At 42.9% G+C, this 27,932-nt stretch overlaps 2 protein-coding genes and 1 non-coding gene across 6 annotated transcripts in view; 2 read left to right on the top strand and 1 right to left on the bottom strand.

Annotated features, from left to right (window-relative positions):
* The first annotated feature begins 470 nt into the window (after positions 1-470).
* On the top strand, positions 471-24,419 carry HPS3 (HPS3 biogenesis of lysosomal organelles complex 2 subunit 1). The gene is made up of 17 exons (XM_054982269.1): positions 471-706; positions 3,745-4,239; positions 4,549-4,726; positions 6,073-6,161; positions 7,673-7,865; positions 8,924-9,005; positions 9,988-10,142; positions 12,281-12,386; positions 12,587-12,768; positions 13,634-13,814; positions 14,644-14,874; positions 16,006-16,191; positions 17,922-18,110; positions 19,627-19,734; positions 21,856-22,062; positions 23,160-23,250; positions 23,502-24,419. Exons 1-17 carry the CDS (start codon positions 484-486, stop codon positions 23,627-23,629), a joined length of 3,024 nt encoding a protein of 1,007 aa, XP_054838244.1. The 5' UTR covers positions 471-483; the 3' UTR covers positions 23,630-24,419.
* Positions 8,099-8,167, top strand: TRNAA-GGC (transfer RNA alanine (anticodon GGC)). Its single transcript has one exon. It is a non-coding gene; the product is annotated as a tRNA-Ala (tRNA).
* A 36-nt stretch (positions 24,420-24,455) lies between the features above and the next one.
* CP (ceruloplasmin) overlaps positions 24,456-27,932 on the bottom strand; it is a 38,797-nt gene continuing 35,320 nt past the window's right edge. Inside the window, exons 17-20 of one of the 4 annotated variants that reach the window (XM_054982264.1) lie at positions 27,577-27,716; positions 26,609-26,771; positions 25,415-25,491; positions 24,456-24,787 (exon numbers count right to left, since the gene is read on the bottom strand). In XM_054982264.1, the coding sequence (XP_054838239.1) occupies positions 24,746-24,787; positions 25,415-25,491; positions 26,609-26,771; positions 27,577-27,716 (422 nt within the window). In that variant the 3' untranslated portion in view covers positions 24,456-24,745. The remainder of the gene's footprint in view (positions 24,788-25,414; positions 25,492-26,608; positions 26,772-27,576; positions 27,717-27,932) is intronic. The other 3 variants (XM_054982265.1, XM_054982266.1, XM_054982267.1) reach the window with 3 other exon arrangements.

The following is a 27,932-nucleotide window of genomic DNA, read 5'->3' as shown; positions in this document are numbered from 1 at the left end:
TCGAAGTAAAACGTGAGGCTTACTTCTGAGTAAACCTGCAGCGATGAGCTTTTAAAGTGCCACTAGGCTCCTCTTTCCGCTTCTGCGGCATAGAGTCTTCAACGGATTTAAGGGACCAAATTCTGTTTAGGATTGTACTGCTAGCAATGCCGTCCTGTGCATGACTGCTTGGCAGGAATCACTGTGTTAAGCAGAGTTTACTCTCAAGTAAGGGTACACCAGCTTGCAGCCTAACGCTGCCTCCCGTCTCTGGCATGGTTCCCCGAAGCACCTTAGCCGGAGTATAAATGAGGTTTCTTTTTCGCTCAGCAAATCTGCCCCCGCGTGGCCGAAATGCTGCCACTGTGGGATGCCGTGGCGAGCATCGAAGGCGCCGGCGTCTCCTTCCAGCTGACCAGCGCGGGGCGGTGCCCTCTGCGGAAGCTGCACGCTCATTCCGACTCCTGGCTGCGGAGCGGGCGAGGCCGAGGGCCAGCGGGCGGCATGGTGCAGCTGTACAATTTGCACCCGTTCGGTTCTCAGCAGGTCGTGCCCTGCAAGCAGGAGCCGGAGCTTTTCTGCTGCGGCCGCGATGCGCTTCTGGTGGCCTGCGCGCCGGGCGCCTGCCGGGTGGAAGTCTTCGCCGTGGGCCGCTCGGAGCTCTGCGAGCCGCTCGGCTCTTTCAACACTTTGGGCCGGGTGCTGCGGATGGCGTACAGCGAGGCGGGTGAGTGAGGGTGCCCGGGGCTCGCAGCTCAGCTGTGTCAGTCTTCCTTAGCCGCGCCTTCCTTACAGGGATGTTGTAGGGATTAAAGGAGGAGGCATGAGTTACATACATTGCCGTGAGTTTTGTGAAGGGAAGCTGGGCTAAGACAATGTACTGGCTACATATAGTACACTTGACTGCAAACTTGAAAAGATTGTTTTGGACAGAGATCCTAAAGTCATGGTTGTTGTGGGTTTTCCGGGCTGTATTGCCGTGGTCTTGGCATTGTAGTTCCTGACGTTTCGCCAGCAGCTGTGGCTGGCATCTTCAGAGATGTAGCACCAAAAGACAGAGACCACGGCAATACAGCCCGGAAAACCCACAACAACCATCGTTCTCCGGCCGTGAAAGCCTTCGACAATACATCCTAAAGTCACTTGCTAGAGAGTAAACATTTCAGAGTAAGCATTTTAGGTCTGTGTTACACAGTGCTTTGAGTGGGGTTGAGTGAATCATCATAAAGCTAGTGTAGTGTACCGATTAGTGTGCCGGATTGGGATCCTGGAGACCCAGGTTTTAATCCCCATTCAGCCGTGGAACCTCGCTGGGTGACCTCAACCAGTCATATGCTTAGTCTACCCTACCTCAAAGGGTTGTTGTGAGTACAATATGGAGCTGAGGATAATTATGTAAGCTGCTTTAGGTCCCCACTAGGAAAGAAAGGTGGGGTGTAAATGAAGTAAATAAAGAAATTAAGTGACATTGTGTTTGTGCACAAAAGAGTAGCAAGAAAGATCTGGTATTTCAGCTTCAGGATCCTGCTTTCTATACCAGGTCTTCACAACACCGTGCCAAGTAAAATTTCTCAGGTGTTTCTTCAATCATGGGCAGAATATTTTTGTCTCTGCCACTAACTCCCTGCAACTAATTTTTGTGAGTCTGAGATTATGAGCCTTTGGTAATTAAGCACTATCTGAGGGGAAGGGATTAAATCTTGTGCGGTTGTGTATTAGTCTTTAAATTTGCTATTAAGGCATGACTCAACTGTGCAAATGATCAAGAGTGTCCATTCTTTTCTGGAAACATGACTTGTTGGATTGTACCAAGGGCTACTTTGCAAGAATCTGAGCAACTACCAGCCCTTAAGTGATCCACCAGAAACTGGCCAGTGAAATACCCATGGGACACAAACTACTATGTGTAGCCAAATGCTTTTATCAAGGGATGAATTTAAACTCACAATTACTCCTTTAAAATAATTATTTATTTACTCCATTTATACCCCACTTTTCTCCCTAACGGTTGCCACAGTGGCTCATTACATCTTCCCATCCTCCATTTTGTCCTCTCAGCAGTCAGTGAGATAGATAAAGCAGAGAATATGTGACTGGCCCAAGGTCACCTGACAAGCTTCTATGGCTGACTGGGGATTTGAACCTGCGTCTCCCAGATCCTAGTCTGACATTCTAACCTCCTCTACTCCACATTAATGTATTATTTCCTGCTGCTTGGCTACCACAGAAGTACCAAAGTGATGCAAGCCAAGTTTCAGGGAATCTAAAAAATTACATTGTGGTGCCACCCAACTCTCTTCAGCTATGCTACCACAAAAGGACCTATCTTTATAGATCCCTGTCAAGTAATCGCTGATCACAACTGAGGTATGAATAATTTAGCTTTCTTTGTAGCCTGGTATAAATGAGAAAGATGGCTAATTCCAGTACCCTTGAAGACAGCAGACGTTGATTGTTTGGTTGGTTACCTCAGCAAATGTAAAATGATCATGACCAAAATTAATCTGTGACATCATTGCCAAAATCAGTTTCTTTTTGAACTGTGATGTCATTACAGGCCTCCAGTGCCTTGATGAGCTTTTCGTTACATAGAACAATGGAGGGAGAAGCCAGTTGTGAATTCAGATCAGTAGAGATTTTGAGTAATCTAAAGACGAATGGAATGTTTTCTCTTAATCTGGATTATCTCTTTGCAGTCAAATGAAGAATGTGTTTGTGCTATGATTGCTTTCTTGGAATCTCGGAATTGACTTAATTTTTAATTGCAGCTGTAAGTAAGTCGACGTAAGTGTAGAAGTTGCATACATAATCTCCATGTAGTCGGTCTCGCTCTCCCTCCCTCCCTCTCTGTCTCTCAGACAGAAAGAGAGATTGACTCCACCAATCACAAAAATAAATACAGAAACAAGGCCAGGCCAGTGGTGCTAGAAAGGAAAATTTGTAATCTTTTAACTCAGTTTTTAGTGTTTTGAATACTGAAAAACTACCAAATTCTCCGACAGAAGCCATATTGGCAAAACAAATAGGGAATTTGGGAAATTTTAAAATTGAGTAATAAAATATTTTTCCCTTTCTTGCAATATCAGCCTGACCTTGTTTTTACATCTCTGAGTGTAAAGTGCCATCAAGTCACAGCCTATTTATAGCAACCCCCCCCCCCCGGCAGGGTTAAGGCAAGAGACAAACATAAGTGGTTTGCCACTGCCTGCCTCTGTGTAGCGACCCTGGACTTCTTTGGTAGTTTCCCATCCAAGTACAAACCAGGGCTGACTCTACTAAGTTTCTGAGATCAGGATAGCCTAGGCCATCCATTCTACTCACAGTTTTTGTTCTAGCCAGGATGCACGATGGTCATTCATCAAAAGCACAAAGCATCACTTGCTGTTTCACTACAGATGAGTTGCTTGGGGGGCATGCAGTATTTGTGCAACTGAGCACAGTGTAATCTGGGCAGAAAAACAAAATTCAAGTACCTTCTTAGGGCTGACAACTAGCAGATTCCAATGACATTTTCATCAGATTCAGTAAATTTACAACTTTGTTTGGAAACCCCTCTGCTTACAAATGGGACTGGATCCAGACTAAACTGGCAATTTACACTAATTCTTCCTTCCTGCACTTTTGGGGCCTCAGTGGACTGCCATGGGAGGGGGGAAGCAGCAAGTTCCAATCAGCCATTGGAAAATGTAGTTTGGATCTAACGTACGGTATGCATCAGATTTGCTCTGTAATCCTAGGGTTTCAAAATGTACTCTTTTTTTCCAGGTGACTATGTGGTTACTATTGAGGAGAAAAACAAGGCCCTCTTCTTGCGAGCTTACATGAACTGGAGGTGCTTGTCGTCTGGGAGCTCTCGCGTGTGCGTGCGGATGTTGGGCCACAATCCACATGCATCCTACCCTGAAGCTTCGAAAGAGCAGATGTCCATTATAGAAATGCCTCTTTCGGACCCTCCCTTGTGCTTCTCTTGCTGCCCACTCAGGGGAGATCTCCTTGTTGCCTGCAAGAATAAGCTAGTTTTGTTCAGCTTAAAGCAACTGGTGGTGAGCCAGGATCTGTCTTTACTGGACTTTGAACTTTCCTTAATTTTGCACGTACAAAATGTCACCCCTGAAGAAGTGGCCTTTTGTGCTGGATATGTGGCCCTAACTGTAGAACTAGAAGTCCTGATTCTCAAGCTGGAATCAAGTGAGAAAGTGGCTAGAGGTACTGGACCACATGGCTGTGAATACGTAGTAAAAGAAAAGGTTGTTAATGATGGTAAGTGTGGTATTCAAGATCTCTGGATTGAGGCTGCATAGTGTTTGGCTCATGAGCATTTTTATGCTGTTAGGGATTGGAGGGGGGACACTTATTAAAAAACCCCTTTGCCTAAGTTTCTACACATTCTGGTCTGATCTGATCCAGCAGGGTTCTTTTTATGTTCTTATAAGTCGAGGTTATAGTCTTATTTAATACTGGTGGTACCTTACGCAGCGCTAACCATGTTTCAACAGAATACTCTGTTTTTTTGCTGTAAGTCTGCGTTGAGCCAATTTATGGAAGTGACCTTTTGTTTCATTATTTAAGGTGTGTTAGAAGAAGCAAATTCATCTCAGCAGCCTGACTCCGATGATTTTGTTATCTGTCAGCAGCCTATGGAGCTTCTCGGGGAAGAAAGCAAGTTATGTGGAATACCAGTTACTCTGGAGTCGACAGGTTTAGTTGGTGAGAACCCACACTTTCAAATGCGATATGTTCTATACAGGTAATTGCAGTAACACTTAACATTTGTTTCTTGAAATAGACATTCACATGTGTATATAGTTAATCCACAGTTTTAAGCGTGGCTGCACCCTGGTTTTTTTTCCAATGCATCTGTTCTAATCTTGTAGCAGTGCCCTGGGGTGGTGAGAAGTCATAGCTTCTACTTTCCCTGTATTACAACCAACGTAGTGGTTAGAGCAGTGGTACTCACTCAGTGGAGTATGTGGCTCTTTCATATGCCACTTGGGTATCTTCTGACCACTGTTCAGAAAAGTGGGCAAGGCCCTTGTCAGGTGGGGCTTATGGTTGGCAAGTGGTTTTCATCTTGAAACAACAGCAGCCAGAGGGACAGGTAAGCTGTGAACCTCCCTGATCATGGGTCTCATGCCTGGGACAAAAATCAATGTGGCTCATCTCGGTTGAGGTAGGTACAAATGTGGCTTTCTGTGAGCCATGGAGACAGTACTCCTGAATGCCAGGCTAGGATCTGGGAGACCCAAGTTTGAAGCCCCGCTCTGCCGTGGGAGCTCACTGGGTGACTTTGGGCTAGTCATTCTCTCTCAGCCTGATCTTCACAGGGTTGTTTGAAGAATAAAATCAAGGATGGGTGAATGGTGCTGAAAGCCACTTTGGGTCCTCACTGGGGAGAACAGCACAGTATAAATAAATATAATTTTAGCCGGCCTGTATCTGATTTTTCCCTCTTCACTCTAAGCAGCCATTCCTTTTCTTTGGAAGAAAGGTAGCCTTCACTTTACTGCAGTATCAACACGAGCAGTAGCTATAAATTCATTGCACCCTCCATACTTGATATTTTTTTTAAGAAAAGGAGGTAACAGCAGCTCTTGCAGTGGTCATTGATACCCATTTTCCTTGCTGTCTGTACATTGGCTAAGGAAATAGAAGATGTATTTTATGGTGTGAATTGTGTGTTGAAATTGTAGCTAGAGCAACGCATGGAACATTATACTATGGGGAAATTTGGGGGCAAAGAACTCATGTGACATACTGGAGGCAGGGCATAGCACAGTGGCAGAATTTGTGCTTTACTAGCATGTCTCCAGTATCCACAACATCTCTTATGGTAAGAAAGGGGAATGCTAATGGTAACACCACTACCAGCCCAACTAGACCAAGCTAGGCTAGATAACCCCGTGCTTTAACTTGGCATAAGTCAGCTTTGTATATGTATGTTAATTTTCAACCCTGAATCATTCCTTTGGAGTGGACCTTTAAGCTGTTTTCTGAAAATTCCCATTTTTTTACCTGAGTCTTGTGTGCCTCTGGTTTAAAACTGTATTTTGGCTTAGTATGCTTTTTTTTCTGACCCTTCAAATTCTTTTATAGGCGGTTTGCTCCAGATCTGTCTTCATTTGTCTTCTCCTCTGAAGAAGCTAGGCTGCATTCTCTTCAGTTGCTACCTATGTATGAAACAGGTATGTTTAAGGACATATAGTCTGAAAAGCGTTCACTCTGAGCTTCGTATGTACCATTTTAATGAAACATTGGGGAAAAACTTGTATAACAGACTAGAATTCCTTATTGCTTTTCAGTTAAATTCACTTCTAATCTTACAAGAGTATTGTCTCTAGATAGAGGTCTATCTGCATAATAAATGGAATAAAGTACTTAATGTACAAAAGAAACCTAAGGGGAAATTGGGAAAAAAGGGAGGGGAATCCACTGAAAACATCATAGTGAGCAAAGCCAGAGAGGCAACGGCATGATGAGGAAAAGTCTGCTCTAAATCCAGAACGTTGAGTGTTTTCTCCATATTTTACATAGCAGTCATAAAGAAATACCAGTAAATATTACCACAGGGCTCTTGTTTACTAGTATGGCAGTTCCATTGAACTTGGTTAGGCTTACTTTAAGGTAAATCTCTTGAGCAACAAGTCTGTGCTTGGCCGAGTGATTTCACAAAAGGATGCTAAATACAGGAGCACCTTAAAGACTCAACAACATTTCCGTGGTTTCAGAGTCACAGCTCACTTCCTCAGATACATTCCCACTTGCACATCCACTGACTTGCCCTTACAGGAAGTCCAAGATGGAGCCTAGCTCTGCTGTAACATAGTTATTAATTGGTAGGTCTTCAATTCATCACTCTGTTAGTTCAAATCCCACTACTACTATGAGCTGAGCAGGTGGCCTTGGATAAGCCACTCCTCACAGCCCCAGTTCTGTTATGGAGATAATAACAGTGACTTCATTTATTGCTCTGAGGGGGGCAGTAATCTGTCTAGATGAGCAGTAGATAAGTGCAGTTATTATCTTCGCCATTTCTCAGATCACAGTCCATAGCCAATGCTCTGCAGAGCCATTTGCTTATAATTTTCTCAGACGGGCTTTTTTTCAAGGGGGAGCCTTGGCCCAGAGGGCCCACCTGTGTGAATGTGCACTTGTGCCTTGCAACGCTCACCTTTTTTCTAAAAATATTCATTGCGTCATTTGTAACAATATAGTCAAATAAACTAACTTTAACGACATTTTTGTCAAGTGGTTCTCCGTTTGCTTTTGAGATCTGATTACTAGCAGAAGACAGTCTTTGTGCATGAGATGAATGGAAGTAGGAGACGACGATTTAACTCCATGAATTCTAATATTTATTGCTAGATAGGCTAGATGTTACTGTGTCATAAAACCTCTTTATTTGCCTTCTCTAACTTGAAAATAAAGGGTTAGATTCCACCTTTTAAAAAGCCATGCACTTGGGAGGGAGGCCTTTCACTAAACTCCCCTTCCTACAGCAGACCTCCAACTTCCCCATCAAGCTATTCCTGTAGTCCCCTAGAAGTAGCATTTCAGTGGGCATTTTAGACTGCAGGGGACAGAAGAGAGAATCCAAGCCAATGAGGTGAGATTGGGGTGTTGCATTATAAGTTGGTGCCTTTCTAAAGATATACTGGGATATACTGATCTTGTAAAAATCACTTCTTTCTTTTAGGGAGTTCTGTGAAAGCTGAGGGAAGAGAGACGGCCAAGCGAGAGCTGCTGAGTCTTTTCTGTTTTTTCTCTCTGCCTCACGTTGGGTACCTCTATGCAGTTGGCAACTTAGTAGAACTGATTTCTACTTACCAGTATTCAGAGAAGTCCCGACAGGCTGTTCTCACACCCCAGTTCCTACATGTCATCACAAGGTGGGACGCTCAAGGTTTTCTGGATGAGGGCTTTTGTTGTTGGGGCCTTGTTCAGGTTGTGAACATGAACTCCAGTAACACTTCTGCGTGCAGATGGTTTCCCGTTCAATAAAAATGTTTGAATTGTTGCATGAACAACAATTTTGTAGTGGCTTATCACTATCTGCCACTATTAGATGCCCTTGATTGCCAGCACCTGGGTGAAATGGGAGCATTTGGAGCTTGTATTTGGGGCCATGGCTCAGTGGTAGAGAATCTGCTTGGCATGCAGAAGGTCCCAGGTTCAATCCCTGGTTGAACCATTGAGTAGTACATGATGTGAAAGATCCCTTTTCTGAGTCCCTGGAGAGTTGCTGCCAGTCAACCATTGTGTGAGGCTGCCTGATGAGTTCAGTTCCTGACTGGACCTGTTGGACCTCCCCTTCCTGACTACAGTGGAGTTTCCTGAAGGATTATGGCACCGGGACTGGGCAGCTTCTGCATCTCCTAAAAGACCAGAAGTCTCTTCATGCATTAGCGGACACAGTTGGTGTCAAAGGTCCTCCATCCATGTCTTGTGTAGCAATCACACATGACTCACAGATTCTCCTCAATTCCTTGGCTTGCTGTGCTCGGTTTGGATCACAATAGGGCACACATGAAGAAAAGGCTTTTCCTCCCCATTTTTCTGACCTAAAATAATCCATGGTCTTTAGGAGCAATCCATGTACACAATTTTGGGTGGCCCTCACAAGCCAAATAGTGCTCTTGCCAGACCGTTGCAGCTTGAGAAAGTGGTGCACGGGGGCGAAGGCTGAAAGCCCCCTTCTCCATACACTCCACAGTGGCAGTCAAAGTCATGTAGGGGGTTGTGGAGATGCTGCAAGGCATGTGTGACTCTTAAACTGGACAAGGGGCGGGGACAGGGACCCACAACCCACTCTGTCATGCGTGAAGAGACATCCTGGGATATACAGAGAATGAGGGGTTGGTGAAGCATCTGCACATGGCAGCATCATTGTACATCCAAGCTCAATTATAATGTGTATTCTGTCTATCTTCTCCCCTTTTCTCTTTAGTAATAACCTGCAGTGCTTTACCGTAAGATGCAGTGCAGCAGCGGCTCGTGATGAAGATCCATACATTGATACAACCCTGAAGGTGGGCTCCTAGGCAAACTTTCTGATTTACCTATGTTTTTTTTTTCATACCCAAACTTTCCTCCAAGGAGCTCAGGGCTGCTCTGCACTCTTCTACTTTATCCTTCACAAAAGCCCTTTAAGGTGGGTTCAACTGAGAGACTGGGACTAACCCAATGTCAGCCAATTTGCATTATGGCTGAGTGGGGACTAGAAACCAGGTAACCCAGTCCTATTTAACTACTGCCACTACACAGGCCTCACATCTGTGCCCCTGTAAAGCAATCCACTTGGAACATTTCAGAATTATCAGAACATCTGATCAGGGTAGAAAAACAGTACTTCACTGATAGCCAAAACTGTTACCAGCTTTGTACGTGCCTTGGTTTGAATCCACGAGGGCATTTCTGCCTGGCATTTTCAGCCACACCAAGAGCAGGGAGGTGAGATAGTCATGAACTGTGGGCAGAAATCCATACGCAGAAGTGCTTCAGTGAATCCAAGCCATTGCTCTGTTCACATGCTGTGCATGGGGTTGCAGATTTCTGTGGCAAAAGACTGTTTTGGGGCTCCATGTGTAAGAAATCCTTGGTAATTCAGTTCTTAATTTTCCCACCCTTAACAGGTCTAGCCTGATCTCGTCAGTTCTCAGAAGTTAAGCAGGATCAGCCTTGGTTAGTAATTGGATGGGAGACGTCCAACGAAGACCAGAGTTGCAGAGGCAGGCAATGGCAAACCACCTCTGTTAGTCTCTTGCCATGAAAAACCTACCAGGGGTTGCCATAAGTCAACTATGACTTGAGGGCAGGATTTCATTTCAACAGATCTGTGTAGATGTGCATGTGATAAGAGTTCTTGGAGGCACGCAGCACAAGACAGAGATGTTTGACAATCAGCTCTGCAGATTTTGAAGCACTTTTAAGCTCATAGCAAAAATTGTGCTTTTTACTCTAAAGATACTTGTCGAAGTGGTAAACTTACTAACACAAATTCTTTCTTCATAGGCTTGTCCCCCTGCTCTGTTGGATGTTTGTACCTTGAGAATGCAGCTCTTCATAGGGCTGAAAGCTATTTCTCATTTCAAGAATCATATCATCGTTTTGACAAAGGCAGAAGCTGAAGATCTAACGGAGAAAAAAAAATCTTCAAGAAGACTCCTGTAAGTACAGTCATTTCTGAGATTGTGTGAAGACTAGTGTAACAATTTCAATTTGTTTTTTAACCTTGCCTTGGACCTTTCATTGCAGCAACCTCCTTACATTACTGTAAACTTTACATCAGGAGGTCTCTGGTCACAACCACAAGCACAGTGCTTTAGGTGTTCTCCATTTTACCCAGGCTTATACCTCAAGACCTTTCGGATTTGAGTCCCACTGCAAACAGCCCCAGTATGTTGCTGCCTCCATGACTTCCTTAGTTCCTAAAACATTTTTGCTTCTATCAAAGGCTTTCGCCTTAGACTTTCTCTGTTAACTGGCATTATAGAAAGGCTTTTTTATAGATGGTAGTCTGACAGAACAGTCAAAATGTTGGGGGTGGCTGTGAGGTAAAAAAGGGATCCTTTTTGTATAATAAAAAGTAGAATTTATAAGTATATACACATGATGGTTGCAGAGTATTGATAAAAATATTGGTTTCAGAACAGGCTCATAAGCTTGGTTTCAAAAATACATATATCTTAGTTTCAGGCTTCCACACAGTTTGCCCAACTTAGGCAGAATGAGTCCCTTTCAGGCTTCCACACAGTTTTGTCTCACTTTGTCAGAATTTCTCAGAACTCCACACAGATTCATTGAACTTGACAGAATGAATACTTTCTCTCAGCAAGCGGACTAAAAACTGCAGTTCACTATGCCCCTTAAGGTACAGCTACTGTTCAGGTACAGCATGTTCCAGTCACCCATGCAGCCGCCTCTTCCTTGCTTTTGAGTCCTGCACTGAAACCCACATAACCAATATTCAAAACCGAACATTAACACAAAATGTATGTAAATGCAAAATATGAAGATCTGACAGAGAAGAAAAAAGCCTTCAAAAAGAACTCTTGTAAGTGCCGTAGTTTCTGGGGTTGTGTGAAAACCAGTTTGTGATATGAGGAACAGAAATGGGCTTGTGAGGAAAAGGTGACTCCAGTTCTCCATTTAAGATAGTGCCACAGGGAGTGAACCAGTAAAATGCAGGCTCGAGTGGGACCTTTGCCATTCAGGTCCATCGCTGCTTGTCAGCTGCCAAATGCCTGGAAGGGCAGAGCTGCAAGACCCATACAAACGGAAAGCTGATGCTGCTACACTATTTAGTTTTCAGACCTCTTACCAATCACTCCGCTCATCATGGAACGTGGTAGTTTCATGGCTCAATCTCATTCTCTGACTTGTGGATAACTACTAGCTTCTGTGAATTGTTGGATCAGGAATGAGTTTTTCAGGGAGGCTCAGATTCATTTTCAGGTTCGGGAAGGGGAGGATTTTGCTTGTGTTTGCAGTCTTCCATCCTATTAATTCCATGTTGTGTCTTACGTGCATTCTGCTTGTTTGTTGCAGATGGAGCTGGTTGAGTAGATGTGGCCTAGGCAGGAATCTAAGGGAAATGGGTTGGATCGCATGTGTCTACTTTAAGTATTTCTATCCTACTGGGGACCAAGAATGGCTTACAAAGATACAATCAGACAAACAGCCACAACTATGGCTTGTGCAAAAGACTCATTCTTCTAGCCATGCCATGACTTCAGTTCCTCGAACAGGAAGAGAAAGAAGCTCAGCCTTGATCTTCTATAGCTGGCACACTTGTTCCCAAGTTCCCGCTTTCCTGCCAACCTCCTTAATAGCTGTCAGTGGGAACAGGAGTCTGTTGCCAGAGAAGATGACGTATCCCTTGTTAGCATTCCACTCTTGGCAACTAGAAGGATGGCTCCATTTCTCTTGTAAAGAAGAAACGCCAAAAGAGCTGCTTGGCCCACATGATCTTTATACCAACTTTATACCATACCATTTCGCTATTCATATAGGCAGGCCAATTGCATGTTTCTGTGCTAGCGGCTAGCTACTTTGATGCAGGAAATAGTAAAGTGCAGATTGGTTTTTCATGAACTCTTTGAGTTCCCATCAACTTCCCCTACTCTCCTTGGTTCACCTTTGGTTTCAAAGCCATTGAATTCAAGACAAATGCTCTTCAAATTAATGCTTAAAGCAACTAAACTATTAGCAAAAAGTTTTGTATTAATTCATATTGTTGCAGAAATTACTGAAATACCTGGAAGTTTATAATTGTATGTTAAATGTGTTTTTTTTTTCTTTTTAGCTCACGTAAGACTGATAACCAGCCCAGGGTTCCACCAGAATTTGAACCCGGCTGGAATTTGTACATCGTTAGCACAACTTCTACTCTTCAACTTTATAGAGAAATGGTATTGTTACTTTACTTTGTTGGTTGGTTACAGAATTTTATTTTGGCTGGGTGCATTATTTATCTTATTTTATTTGTCAGATTTATATCCTGCCCTCCCTGCAAGCGGGCTCAGGGTGGGTCGCTACATTAAGGAATAGCGTTCTGGTATGTCTGATGTCTGGGCTGAAATCAGTTGGTGTGTCCTGTTTTCTGTCTTAGGTTGACTACAGCAAGATCTATGAAAATGTGAGAACAGAGAGTTGCATCCATCTTCTGAGCGAAGCTCACTTGTTAGTTAGGACAGCTTTAATGGATCCTGATCTAAAGGAATCGGAAGAGAGGGAAGACCTCCTCATGGCTTTTCGGGAAAGTTGTGCTCTCCTAGGAGATTGTTATAGCAGGTTGGCATTTTAACAAGCTACATTATTAATGCTGAAGCAGCAAAGATGGGAAGCCTTCAAAATAGCCAAAGGCTTTAGGTTTCCTGCAATAAACATGCAGGTGCCTGATTGATTTGCAGGCCAAGTTAAACTTCCCTGATAGGTCAACCCCAAAGTCCTTCCAACTTTGCAGGTATACAGCCTAAACAAAGTTGCAGAGGCTGAATCCATCACAGCCAGAAATGCCCCTGAAGAAAAAGGAGTTTCTTCTTGTCCCAAAGCACCATCAACACCCCAGTCAGGTGGCGTCTTATTTGCTTAAAAGATGAATCCAGCAGCAACTGGTGTTTGATTGTTAGCCTATGACTCCATTGAAGGGTTTATGCCTTGTGTACAAGACAACTCTCTCAAGGATTTCAGTAGTAAATTTTTATTGCAGCTCCAGTTCATGAGGTTAACCATCATCTTGCAAGCTGTGGGCCTTATGCTGGGAATTCAGTGTTCATAGTGCTGGTGGTTTTTATTTATTTAATTTTCAAGTGTACAGGGGCCCAGTTCATATCAGGACCATGGCATGGGGGAGGAGTGTTTTAAGTTTACCTCATGGTACCATTTTCCCAACATGAAATGGTGCCTGAGAGCTGCTCTTGGGCCTGTTGAGCAAATCTGAACTGAGTGGCTGTGTGCCTGAACACAGCTTATAAATATTACTGGGATCTCAAAACACCAGAGCTGCTGGTGAAGCTCTAGGTTGCAAGCATTCATGGCTCAATAGCTTGAAAATTACGAGAACAAGTCTGTTAATGAAAAGCCTCTTTATACATCACTTGCTTTTCTAGCCAGAGTAGTTCTTTAAGGCTGCCTCTGCTTACTTCTGTACATCCAGGTTTGATACCAAAGACTTCCACCTCACGCTGCCTTATTACAAAATGTCTGGTCTATCTGTGACTGAAATTTTGAAGAGGGTAGATTTGAGCTCTGAGGATGAAGCACACAAGTATGGAAAGGGGTTTATATTTTACTTGCAACATGCCCTTTATGAAGACACAGACGAGGAGCTGAGTGAAGTAAGTAAATAGATTTTCTTTTTCTCTCATAATTTTTTTCCCCATGGGAGGTGGCTTGCCTGTGGCTTACCTTCATTCTGTGGTCATTAATTTGTGTGAGCATTCATGTGACTCAGGAGCTCAGGGGACTTAGCGGTGGTCTCTTTTTTTCACAGCCAGTCTCCTGAATGTGGCTTAGAGACCAGGCATTAAGCACCTGGCTGCTGTGTGTGTTTCACAGGAATAAATTCACTTCGTGTCTATGAAAGTTGTCCCAAAAAGTAGGGTCTGATTTTTTAAAAAATCTTAGAAAGCTCCATTAACATTTGCACACATGCAGATTTACATTTGTTTCACAATTGCACCCCCTTTTTCATCCTAAGAGATGGCAAAAGGAGTTTGTCAGTTCCCCTGGATTGATCTAAATGCTAAAAATACTAAGGTGTATAGACCTTTGGCAAAGGAAGGTGCTGATTTATTACTTTGTGCACCATATCCTGTGATACTGAGAGTAACTTACCTCTTGCTCCCCAGTAAATAGGTAGTGGAAACAGGCTTTCAAGTGGATTTTCCTAGTCAAGAGTATCCCAATTTAAATTTTTTTCTCTTGGCAACCCATACCTCTAATGAACCGAATAAATGAGTTCACTTGCTTCTGTATTTTTTGAATGTGTATGTGTGGTTGGTTTTGTTCTTTTATTAATTGCTAATCTTTGCTGCCCTGGTACAACCCCTGAAAAATTTTAGCTGAATTCCTCAGAATATTTTACAGGAGGGAGTTGCTTGTATCAGAAATGAAGAACATTTTTGATGTTCACTTTTCATGTTTCTTTAACTATTATTATTTTAGGATTTGGCAGCCAAAGTGCTGCGAATATTCTACCTTGCCGAGCCTAACCAGATGCCCCACATCATCTGCAGTCCGTGCACCAAAAATGTATGTCCTAAAATGGCGATGGACTATCTGCAGAAGGTGGAAGAAGTGGTGCCGTCTGTGGTGGTGAAACTCTGCAAGGCTTCTCTGGCTCTGAAAATGGGAGATCAAGACAGATGCCAGAAAGAGCTGGACAGCTATGCCGAGGTACCCGTCACTGATCAAAGAGTTGCTCTTTCAGGTTGAGGCTTGAGTTGTCTGTGCAAAGCAATTCCCAACAGAGGGAGCCAACGCTTGTCCTTAAACACTGTTGCCGCTTCATTGTGAGTCCTCCGTAGCTTTCCTCCATCCTCCTGCCCCCTGCTCGTGGATGGCTCAATGTTCCTTTCTGTATGCAGGGGGTGGGGAATGGCGCACTGATCCCTTCCAGAGGCCTGCTTCTACAGGCAAGGAGCTGGGCAAGAAATAGCGTAAGTTGCTAGAAGAGGAGAATATCCAAATTGCTAATTAAAGGGATCCTCACAGTTTTGTTTAATGGAAAGTAACTTAAGTTCTTGGCATGTAGAACATAAACATTTTGTTGCTGCCATCCCATTACATAGCCAAAAAAATGTTGTCATGACTACTTTTAAAAAATAAAAATAAAATTGGCATCACTCAATTTGGCCCATAGTTGTTTGTGTGTTATGTCTGCAAAATCTACTCTGGGGGGTTTAGAAATGCCTGTGCTAAGGCTTGGCAGAGCACTTTCTTTGTTACCACAGTATTCTGGTAGGGCTGGCACAGGTGGGACATTTCCCTTCACCTCTTTTCTGCCCACCCCCTGCTGCAACCCCAATCCATGAAAGTATGTGGGGGAGAGCCTCACACACAAAAAGTCTTGGTATCTTTCCTAAACAGCCATTCTCCTGCACCACACATGGAAGGAGGGGGGGGGGTGCTGTAAGATTTCTGAAGCAAGGCACTGATAATGTAGGAAAGAATGCCTGAAAAGATCTCCAATCCTCAAAGAACCAAAAAATCAGTATAAGTCTTGATTGTAATGATCATCTCAGGGCTGCTTGACCACTGGCTCTTTTAAACACGTTCTGAGATGCCAATGACAAAATAAATGCACAGTTTCACTTATGAATGGAATAGTTTCCCTGCCATGGGCACAGAAGTGTGAGCTCTTTCCTAGGTTTTATTTACATACTTAAATGTAATGCTTTGTGCGCCGTGCATTTCCTTGGGTGGTTCTTGGGTGAACTTCAGATCTGCCTTTGTTCAAAGTGAAACCACAGGGGAGAAGACAAAAACTAAGTCTGCTTCTTACTGGTTGTTGTTGTTTGTTTGCAGTTGATGCAGGTGTGTGGTTTTATTGTGGAGCCAAGACTCCTGAGACAGCAAATTAAAGGGCAGATTATTCCAACTGAACTTGCTCTCCACCTGCGGGAGACGAGGCCTGGATTTCTCGTGGCTTCAGTACTGGCTTTACATGAGAACAGTAAAATGGAATTGGAAGAAGCAGACTCTTACATCAAGGTCAGTCCCTTGGCATTTTTGCTACTTTTATCATTGGAACTTCCAAAAATAGCACCATTCCCATTCCTGGGCTTCATAATTAGAGGGCAAGAAACTACATAAAAGTTTGAGTCATGCTTCTCATACAAGTCCTGAAATAGTAAGAGGATAACTTTAATGAATGTATATAGTTTCAGGTAGGTAGCTGTGTTGGTCTGCGGTAGAACAACAGGATTTGAGTCCAGTGGCGTCTTAGAGCCCAACAAGATTTTCAGGGGATAAGCTTTTGAGAGTCAGAGTTCCCTTCTTCAGATGCAAGCTTATACCCTGAAAATCTTGTTGGTCTCTAAGACGCCACTGGACTCAAATCCTGCCGTTTTAATGAATGTAGTAACCCCCCTTTTGGTTTGGAGTTAAACCAAAAGAGATGACTCCCTGTGGCAGCAGTTTTGAAACTTTAGGAACCCAGAGTGTAGCAATGAGGACTGGAAATTTCCCTGCTGCAAGCACTAACTACTGTGCTTGCAGTAGGGCTCAAGACCTAGCAGTTTGGGTCACTGCACACTACAGTACTCCTCTCTGAACAAGATGAGCCTAACCATTCCTCGATATGACCTCATGAACACATATACCCAGTATGTGAGCAGAGTCATTACCATGATTACCATCAATTACCATGATTTTGAAGAATGGAAAAAATGTCACTACAGTTACAGGAGTTATGTCTGACCTGGTTTACTTTCTAAGGTGGTTCGTGACCATGCTTATTAGGCATCAGTTGGGGCTTCTTTTCTCTGGGTTGTGCCCTCATATAATTATACCAGATTTAGCAGTTCCATTTTCCTGGTGATCCAGATATAATAGGAGAGATGTGTATAAGCAAGATCTGCTGTCTGAAGAAGGGAGCTCTGACTCTCAAAAGCTTACACCCTGAAAATCTTATTGGTCTCTAAGATGCCACTGGACTCAAATCCCGAAGATGTGCTGAATATCGGAAGATAATCTACCACAGTCTAAAAAAGAGACAAAAATCAAACAGCAGCAGGAGACTAATACTCTGTTCCAAATTGTAGATCCCACTGCCTTTCAATCTTTATCTTTCGACAGAGCAGGAAACAGTCTACCAAAGTTACTTACATTCCCCTGTTTAAATAATTTTAACTGCATTGGATAACACACGTCAGGTTGTATCCTACTGATGGTTTCCATGAGCCGGAGGGGAGGCTTTTGCCCATCCATCCTTCCTACAGCAGGCCTTCAACTGCCTTCCTGCAGTTCGGGGTGGCTGTCCTCTGTTTCTCAGAGCCAAGCTACAAGTGACAAATGACGCTTGCCTGGCAAGTGAACAGACTCACGTGTATTCCTCCCTGTTCACTTGCCGTTCACTTGCGCTCCACTTGATCAAGTGGAGACTCAATACACATGAGTCTGTTCACTTGCCAGGCAAGTGTCATTCATCACTTGTAGCTTGGCTCTCAGTAGCCGCATTGAGGGGCCTTTTGCACTGCAACAAGAAGAGGCAGGTGACAGAAATCCTTCTGTCAGTGAAGATTTTTGACAGGATCCAAGCCTCTGTAATAAATCACTTTGTATCCTGCACCTGTTACTATTAGACTTGTGTGTGTGTGTGTGTGTGTGTGTGTATTTCCTTTCCTGTTTTGTGGTACTGTCCCTGTGGTATATTTATTTACATGAGCAGTTTAATGGTTAAGTGTTCCCCTTGATGTTTTTTCTTCTCTTTTGGAAAACAGATGCTGAGTGCCAAAGATGAAGACGCTGTTCCACAGCTCTTAGTGGACTTCTGGGAAGCTCTCCTTGTAGCTTGCTTCCAGGAAGAAGTGGTGCGGGAACTGCAATTTAAACTTGCTTCGCAGTATGTTAGGAGGCTGTGCAAGAAGCAGCTGCCTGATACTAAGCCACTGAAAACCACAGAAGATCTGGTAAGGTGCCATTTGCAAAATGCTTCCCAAAAGCAGAAGTGTGCTTTTTCATAAGCATCCTGCATTGATGCTTGAACCTGCCTTGATCCATGCTGTCATCTGAAATAAATAATCTACAAGTGCACCAGCGTTCTTTTTAAAAAAAAAAAAAATTGATATTTTAACAATCTCTCCTAGTTCTTTGCCAAGGATTTGTAATACAGTCCTGCAAATTAAGAACCCAATCCATCCTCTTGTGTATGTGCAGATGATGCAAGAGGAGCTCCTGGTTGGGTTGAGGGGAATACCTTCCACATCTCTCCTTGGCTTGGAGGGCAAAGGTCTGCATGTGTTTCCCTAATGGAGTTGCACTTTCTGTGCTTCTCCCAGTGCCCCCTGTACAGGTGACTTACTCAGGAAAGTATCAGAGAACGCAGAATGGGATCTTTTGTTATCATTTCTGTTTCTTCTAGTGATAAAGATAAGGAATTGTGCTTCCTCCCCCCCCCCCCAATTAACCTTGCTCATGCAAATGTGACTCTGCTTACATTTTGGGTTTGACTGTATAATCAGGCATTTTTCACACTTTTTTTTTTCAAACTTGCTGTTTAGACCCCAGGGGCTAGAATCTTGCTTTTCATTTCGCTGCAAGCTATGATCAAAAGAAATACTCTGCTGCTCAGTCCTATGTTTGTGTAGTGTGTATTCACAGAAGCATGGCACGCACAGAGCCCTTGCCCTTAATAAATGTGCACGTAAAGCGCAAAACTCCCAATGAATAGTTCTAAAATAGAATTTCCCCCCATTATTCTACCTTTATAAGGAACCAAGGAAAGTCAATATTTTTTTAAAATGACCTTGATATAAACCACAACTGACCTGGAGGGCTAAACAGTATAAACAGTACTACTTCACCTTAAGTTAGCTTTGCATTGCTTGGGAGGAGAGTGTGAGTTGAAGCACAACCTTCCTTCGTTTTTGTTTTATTTTTGATCTGTCTTTCTCAGAGACTCGGAGTTGCTTGCTGCTGTTACTTATATTGGATATAGAATACACAATGGCCAGAGCACTGCACTTGGGTGTAGAATACAAAATGCCCAGTGCCATTGTAAAAAGAAGTCCACCTCGAGAGTGGGATGCTTTGCGGCTGTCCTCACACTTTGTCCCTGGAGATCAGAGGATCTAGCGGCTGCTCAGGAAGAAGGTGGCTCATCTTCAGAGTACTGTATAAAAGATCCAATTCAGGAGGGGCTTGATTTTCATCCCAAGGGATGAACAGTCTTTGCAGACAGCTTTTTTTGAAGTCTTTATCAGCAATGACGAGTACCTGCAGAACTGCTCCTGGAAATTGTTCCTTTTTCTCAGAAGTATCTGTAAACTCCCGCATTTCTTTAGAAACTTTTCTGATTGGGGAAGTGCCTACATCAAACTGTTCTGGTTTTGTCGTCTTCAATTTAATTTGCTTCGTCAGAATAGTGGGATTTTGAAATCAAATTACATAGAATACAGAAACGTCTCTGTTTTTTTTTTTCCCCAGATAAATTCCTGTGGGCATTACGGACTTATTTTTCCTTGGATTACATTCATGATGTCATTAGCACCTCCTGCTGAACAGAACTTCTCTGAAGACCTTTCAAAATTACAGGTATGACTGCTTTCCATACACACCCCTCTTCATTCTGTATAGCTCATCCTCAGACAATAACTCTAATAGAAGTGTGCAGCTTTGTTTTAGCAAGGCGGAATATCTCACCTGTGAGGGTTTGCAGTCACAGAGCACCTGCTTTAAGCTGGGCTGCTTTCTGTGCAAAGCAGCTATGCACACTTAGCATACCAGTGTAATACTCGCATTGGCTAGAACTCTGGGGTACTAGCTAAGCACGTGTAGCTGTTTTCTGCTGTCAAGTATCTTGTTTAAACCAGCCTGTTACCCATGCAGAGTCCCCCAACTGATTTCCTCTCAACAGCTGACCTTTAAATTATGCTCAGGTGTCTGCAAGATAGGAGAATGGGATTGACGTGTGTAGCATGCAAGTAGACACACATTTTTTTCATCAGAAGTAGGGGGAAGTCATGCTGATGAACTGAACCAGCATCCTGCAAGGGTGGTAGATGGTGCCGTCAAGCTGCCACTTACTAATGGTGACTCCATGGACCTTTCAAGGCAAGAGACATTCAGAGGTGGTTTGTCATTGCCTGCCTTGGCATAGCAGCTCTGATCTTCTTTAGAGGCCTCCCATCCAATTATGAAGGTCGACCCTGCTTAGCTTCTGGGATCTGATGGGAGTTGGCTATCCTGGGGCCTGGCGGACGCTTATATGGCCAGAGGCTATGTGATGAATTATAAGGGGGGTAGTGGAAATTTTCAAAGGCATGTATGGATGTTATAGAACATCTTATATGTAAACTCTGGTTTTAAAATATCGACCGGTCTTTCCATTTTTATTTCCCTTTACTTGGCACATACAAAAATCTAGTTGATGAATGCAACTGATACATGAAGCAGGAATTTTCTGGAACTATTTTGATCCCTGTGTAAAACGGCATTCTTTAAGCACAGCTCCCTAAAAATAAGACCCAGTGGCAGAAATCTGACTGACTTCCACTTCAGCATGTTGCTTAGTATCAGGCTGAAAATATTCCAGCATGCAGCAAATGAAAACACCCCTCTTCAAAGAGACTCTACCACGACTTGACTACTTGTTTCTAAACCTCCCCCCTCCTTTTCTGGCGCTGTTGAAGCCAGGCAGAAACTAAGAGTTGCTCTCAGGTGATTGAAAAAAGATTGACAGATACAGGTTTGACAAATTGTTTCCCATGGTTCTTTTTTCCCAACTTAAGATCAGTTATAAATACGGACATGGCAAGAGCAACTTTAGGCTTACTATAAACAAACCAAATACAGACCTGCATTTACAGCATCCTAATTCATATAGGTGTTAATTAATTCAGCTATATCTTTGTAACTTCCTGTTGAATCTCCTTATCTTGCCCATCCTGCACTAAGTTCTGTGTTAATCCTAGTTTGTCCATCAGACAACAGTTAGTAGTAGCCAGGGCTTTTTTTGTGGGAAAAGAGGTGGTGGAACTCAGGACTGCACAATGACGTCACTTTGGGTCAGCTGGAACAAGGAGGGAGTTTTAAAAAGTTTAAATCACCCTTGGTGAAAATGGTCACATGGCCAGTGGCCCCACCCCCTGATCTCCAGACAGAGGGGAGTTTAGATTGCCCTCCGCACCGCAGCGGCACAGAGGGCAATCTAAACTCCCCTCTGTCTGGAGATCAGGGGGCGGGGCCATGGCCATGTGACCATTTTCAAGAGGTGCCGGAACTCCCTTCCACCATGTTCCAGCTGAAAGAAAGCCCTGGTAGTAGCCCACACTCACTTTGAACTAATCACCATTTGGATCAGATCTTGTTACAAAGAGAAGCTGGTTAACCCCTCCTTCCGTTGTGAATGTGAATACATTGGCTAAGGGAGGCATTCATTATGCTTCTGATGAAGTGGTCTCTAACTCACAAAAGCTTGTGTTGGAATAAGTTTTTTTAGTCTTTTAGTTGCCCCTGGATTCCTCTTTTAATGTTGTAGCTTATCTGCCTTACCAAGCAGTTTTACAGCTCTTATAAATGGATCATTTTTTCCTTCAGTTAGAACTGCATTATAAGCTTAATTTTTAAACAGCGGGTATATTCAGTTACTCCTAAAACCTTGAAATTTTTCTCTTGTCAGAGATGCTCAGTCTTTTTTCCCCTACCTTCTTTCAGTCCCTCTTATGTAGCCCACACATTGATATAACTTCCATCCTGCCGTTTTTGGAAACTCTTCCCGAAGAGACTGTTTCTGGTCTGAGCATCCATATTCTTTGCAATACGCGGTTAGGGCAGTACGAGACGGCCATCGAGAGGCTGCTGGAGAGGTGTCCTGCCGCAGTCGTCCCTTATGCCCAGCATGAGTTGAAAGATGAGCATCAGGTGAGATGTGGTGTTGTATTATCAGCCTTTGTTCTGTTCTCCCTTACCTTAATTAACCTGTATGCTTAACACCACAGCAGGTTTGCTGTCCATTAAATGACCTGAAGTGACCTGCTCTGTTTATCAAACTTCTGCTTTCATGAGACACGTGCTTCTTTTTTAGGGTTTTTGAGTTTCTGAACGATCAAAGTGAAAGATATCTTGAAGGGGCTCTGTAAAGTACTCCCGTTTCCACCCCTTGGGAAGGTGGAAAGGGTATACTTTCTAGAACACCAGTCTTTATTTCTGTAAGAATGGAATGAAAGTGGACAAAAGCACACATCACAATTGGCTAATTAAGGCAGAGATAGCTCATTTCCCCGGAAATGAGTTTGGGAACCCGTGTCTCAGCTAAATGGCCCAAAGAGGCAAGGAAGGAAGTGTGTATGTTTGTCACAACATGAGAAAAGACAGCTGGTGAGGAGCTAGGCTCCAAGAGCAAAGAGGAAGTCTGGATCTACACGCCATTAAATGTTGCCCAGTTCAAAGCCTTAAGAGGTGCCTTTGGTAAAACCCATGGGTCATTGGATATCAAGCTGCTGTAATCATATCCTTTCCAGACATTCCTGTTTGGAACAATAGTACTATATCCAGTGACATGGAGTGGTGCCCTCTTGTACATCTGATTCCAGCTTCAGTCATCAAGGAGCGCAGCACTTTTTGTGTGTTTGTTTCAAGCTAATAAAGCTTCTGGCCTCTTGGAAAGTGACACAGTTCACATATATACCAATTGTTGCCTTTATTTTCGATGGGTATAATAGATGAAGTCATTATCACTTTTACTATTTGTTGAGTTTGAAAAAAGCCTTTGTTAAGGCTAAAAAAATAATCTGACACATTCCAGGCTCTCTGTTTAAGATTTTGGTTTTACTACGTTGGTTTTGAGTTTTTTGGATTGTGTACTAAGCAGTAGAGAGATTTCTCAGTGCAATCCTGCAGTGCGTGTACTTGGGAAGCAAGCCCATGTATGAATATACTCCTCAGTCTCTACGTATAGGATTGCAAGTGTTGACTTTTGCTAACGTTGACTTTCTTTTGGGGGCTTGTTGGTGACTTAGGCGCTCTGGTGGCAAAAACTCCTTCCTGAGCTCTGTAGAAGAACCAGACATGCCGGAGACAACTATCCTGTCCTGCTCTCTTCCCTGAAAGGTAAGTAATGTTTTCCACAGCATTAGGCATGTGACAGTGCTCTGCAGAGCATTTAAAAGCCTTCTGGAGTACAGAGGGCTGGAACGTCAACGATTACGTTAGATTATAGGACGTGAGGTTTGCACCTCCAGATGAGCCTCAATGCAATATTTTGAAGGGAAAAAACCCCTTAAAACTTAGTGGGAATGAGTCTTCATAGTAATGTGTTTGATTAACCTTGCTGAAATTGTGTATTGTTCTACTTTGTACAGAAACATTATCTGTCCTGGCCATGGAACTGGAACTGAGGGACTTCTTAAATGTGCTACCAAAAGATGGCAATGCAGCTTTTTTCCTGCCACACCTCCTTCAGTGCAGCAGGAGGAGACAAGTGACGTGAATGCCACAAGAAGCAGCGTATGAGCTTCAGTAAACGTAGCAAGAAAGCTTTCCGAGGAATGGACTGAAAGACCTTTCTTCACAAGGCAGTGATAAATGAAATGGCCTCTGTCGTGTATCACTCAGAGTTCCTCCAACTGAAGTGGCTTTTCCGCTTGAAGAAAAGCCACTTGAGTTGGAGGAAAGGTTTCAAACACTGCTGAATGGTGGGATACAGGCCAATAGGTCGAGGGTGTTACAGCAATGTGTTAGGGTGTTACATAGGAAGAGTAGGGTTTACTCTTTGCCTGGGTCACGTGTGGCTTGACAGTCATGTGAAGGACGGTCATAACCTTGACACAGATTTGTAAAGCATCTTTTTTACTTCCACTGATTGTGGTTACTACATCCCAGTGCTTTAGAACTTGGTTTACAAGTGAGCTGGGCGAAAAACTGCAGAAAGCTGGGCAAAATACTTCAGATAGGTAAGCAGTCCAAGTACACTTACATACTAGGGATACAACTTAAAAAAAAAACATTTTTGTGAACATCAGTGTCTGGTATAGTTATGTCCAATCACCCTATCAGGAATGTTTCCATGCCCAAGGGGGAATAAGCGGCTGAAAATGCAACTCTGATTTGCAGTGTGTGTGTTAGAGGAGTTTGCAGAAGATTGTATGCAGAATGGCCTATTTCTGATTCAAGAGAGAACTATTTCTAAGGAGCTGTCTCTCCAGTTCGGTTGCAAGAACCAGTCAGTGAGGCTGTTTTAAGCATTAGATCAGATCTTTTTTCTTCCTCTTGACAATAATTTAACCAAAAGATTATTGCACAGATTTTTGCTGAAATGGTGACAAATGCGATTATTTTATTCTGTCTCTGTTCTGTACATAAGGAAGCATCTGCAGATGTGATTTATTCTTCAACATTTTAAAATGTACTGCTCACTAGAGGTGTTGCAATTCTTGAATACTTTCAGGGCTTCGAAGCACCATTTGTGTTAAGTGACTTTAAAAAAAAAATTTTTTTTAATCACTTGGCATGGGATGTTTTTGCAGCTTATTCTGTCTAGCCGTTGGGATTTAGTTTTTGTAGGTTTTTTAGTGCTGAGAGAACTACAGTGGAGATAGTGGCACCCTTACTTGCATTGTAGCAGTACCTGGGAGCAAATGGTAAGCATCTGCAAATGACAGAGAAATTCAAATTCAAATGTGATTTCAAATAAACATGTCATGAATAATGTATTAAAACATGCATCATATCAAAATTATAAAACTTTGGTTTATATTCAGTTGCTTTAGTCATTTACCACAGATGGACAAATGCTTTAGAAACATTAGTCACGTGGGAAATGATATGAAGTCTGATTTTTATGGCTAGGCCAAAGTGGTTCCTATTGTACAGCTGCATGCAGTGGGGCACCCATGTTAGTATCCTGAGTTAGCAAGCAATACTGAGCTGATTCACAAAATAATGTTAAAACCATCAAGCCGTATGACATCCCTGTGCAAAGCAACAATTTCTGGATTGTGAAAGGTCTAGCAACCATGCACCTGCATCGTTCCTGATTATTGCAACAGAGCCTTCGGCTGTGGCGTTCTCTTGTGGTCACGGATGCTGTTGTGCCAAAGCAGTAATACCTAATGCAGCACTATTTGTGCTTAACTCATTCCTTTTGGAAGAATAGTTAAAATCTACCATCTCCTTTTATATAAAAGTACACAGAAACTACATTACTTACATATTTTATACTAACATCTTAAAATTGCAACTGCCATGGCTGCAATGCAGAATGGAATGGACTTACCAAGCACAGGATGCCACTGAAGCTAGAGTGATGGAAGCTACTTTGTGCATTGAGTGGATCTTTCTCACTTAAAGAGCCTGTTGCAAAAGAAAGGCTTTTAAAAAGGCGTCTGCCTTGAGCAGCTCAGATGCCATGTTGGTGCAGTTAGGCTTTGAAAATGCAGTTCCGTCGCAAGTCTATCGCTAGTGTCAAACTACAGCTAGCACCATTCAAGCAGCTGATCAGCTTGAGTGTGGTTTGGTACACAGGCCTATGCATGCTCAGCTCTGCTGCTAGACAAATGCCTGGTGGCATTAAAGCCGCTATTCTGTGAGAATGCAGCCCAGCTGAGAGGCAGGCATAGCTGCTCTATAAGCCCCCTGTTGTTCCCTGACCATATGCAGTTGTATAATATCTTGCATGTTGAAAAGGTCTTCCCTATGTCCATTGCCAAGCACCTTATCTCACATTTGATTCCCACCCTAATCCTTAGTGTATATATTTACTTAACCCTAAATATTATTCCCAAACAATGCATTCACAGATTAGAATGCATAGCTTCAGTTGAGGCCTCTTTAGTTTAAAGATACGGTTTGTTAGCTTCTCCTATGCTACATCTACTCTGCCTTCTGAGGTTGGCACAGGTATTGGGAAGGGTGGAGGACTGCTGGAAATCTTCTAAAAAGCAGTTTGCCTTATTTTTAGCAAGAGAGAGGTGTTTCCTATTGACATTACTGGAATTTCAAATGTGTACACATTCTGGTATTTTTTTGAGTTCTAAATCTTGCTGCTGGAGAAACCATGAATTTATTTAAAACATTTTTATCCCATCTTATCTCCTTGGATAAGGACATAGCTCATAATCCAATTTTTAAAAATTAAAACTGATTAAAATAATCAATTTACCAATTTGAAATCATGCAGTCTTAAAGCACACAAGAGTTAAAATGCACTGGATCAGAAATTCATTTGAGGAAAAATTATATTCCACCAACTGGTCTCTGGCATAGGACTATAGACATCATATTTAGGACCTCCTAATCTGAGGTTAGAGACAGTACCCACTTGTTTGTATGGGCATAAATCATGTAACTACTACTTAAACACAGACATGCAGGCTGTTGCCAGCCTTTATCAATGAATACCCCTTCTTAGTGGAACAGGGATACCACTAGGAATGCAACATTTTCTTTTCAACCACTGGAGATTTCTCACCACCTTTTGGGAGCACGGTGTAGATAGTCTCCATCCCCGCATGGATGTGGTCAGTCACGTGGCAATGCAGTAACCATGACCCAGGATACTTTGGCAACATTTCAACAGTTTGAAATGTCCCAGGGAAAAGATCAAAGACATCTGCCCGGTAAGTCCCGGTTTGCTTTAAGGCAAAACAAAAACATCACCTTATATCAGTCATAATTCAAGAGGGTAAATACTAATTAGTTGAAACAAAAAAAGCCCAACAAAATGGGACTAGACTGGGTAATTATGTAAAGCTTTAAGTATACAAAAAGATGTAAATGAACTTTTTGTCTCATGTTTATAATTCATTAAATTTTATGTTCAATCTATATTAAAAGGCCGATCCCACTTCTAATTCTTGCCGGTTCAGATGTGAAAAAAGGGTAGAGGGAGTGTGATAACAGGGTTGCTATCAAAACACTTTGGAAAAGGGAGTAGAGGACCATGTTTCTTCCTCTCAAACTCTGTATTGCTTCTCTGCCAATTTAGGCACTGAGGAACAACAACTGTCCTACTTCCAGGCCAGCCAAGTTGTAAATAAACAGGATATCAAGGTACTTAGTAGAATCACATGGTCCTGCTGGGCTGAAAGAGAAGCACTGAGTCAAAAGTTACTCCACTATTCACAAAAGATCAATGAGCATGCTCATTTATGGAAACCAACAATTTAGAAGGAGCATCTCACATTCAGGGTAGAGCCACCTGCTGCATGTTTATAAGGAAGTAGGTCTAATTGTCACTTAAATGAATGCTGGAGTGCCTGTTCAAGGAAAACCTCTGGATTAAACCCCTGAAGAACTGCCGCTAATCAGAGATGACAGTATGGGCAGGGACAGGGGTCTTGCCAGTACAAGGAAGCTTCCTCTAATCATCTGACCCGAGGCAGCAACAGTATCCTTTCCCCTGGCTATAAAATAGAGAGCAGGAACTTTGGTATTTACCTTGTAATCAAAGCTGTGGCCATGGAAATGTGCGGTGTGCATATCCACTTCATTGCCCATTCCCAGCAAGTACCAGCTGACCTTATCTCCAACGTGCATATTAAGGCCATGCAAGTTTCCAAACAGCTGTCCGTTAATGGCTAAGGAAAGAAGTGTTTGTAGTCATAGTAAAATTAGTGTTTTATTAAAAGAACTTCTAATTAACTGCCACTCTCTCCTGCTACCTCCCAATTATATTCAGTAGCAGCTACTTCAAAAATTTAAATCGGCTCCTTATTCCCATTAGCACCTACCGATAGAGAATTCATTCCCCAGCCATAAATATTAGATATTTTCAGCAGTTCTTACAACTTCCA

Source organism: Eublepharis macularius, chromosome 6 (genome assembly GCF_028583425.1).
Source record: "Eublepharis macularius isolate TG4126 chromosome 6, MPM_Emac_v1.0, whole genome shotgun sequence".
Taxonomy (NCBI): Eukaryota; Metazoa; Chordata; class Lepidosauria; order Squamata; family Eublepharidae; genus Eublepharis; species Eublepharis macularius.
Note: the sequence above shows the minus strand (reverse complement) of the source record. Positions and strands in the feature narration are given on the sequence as shown.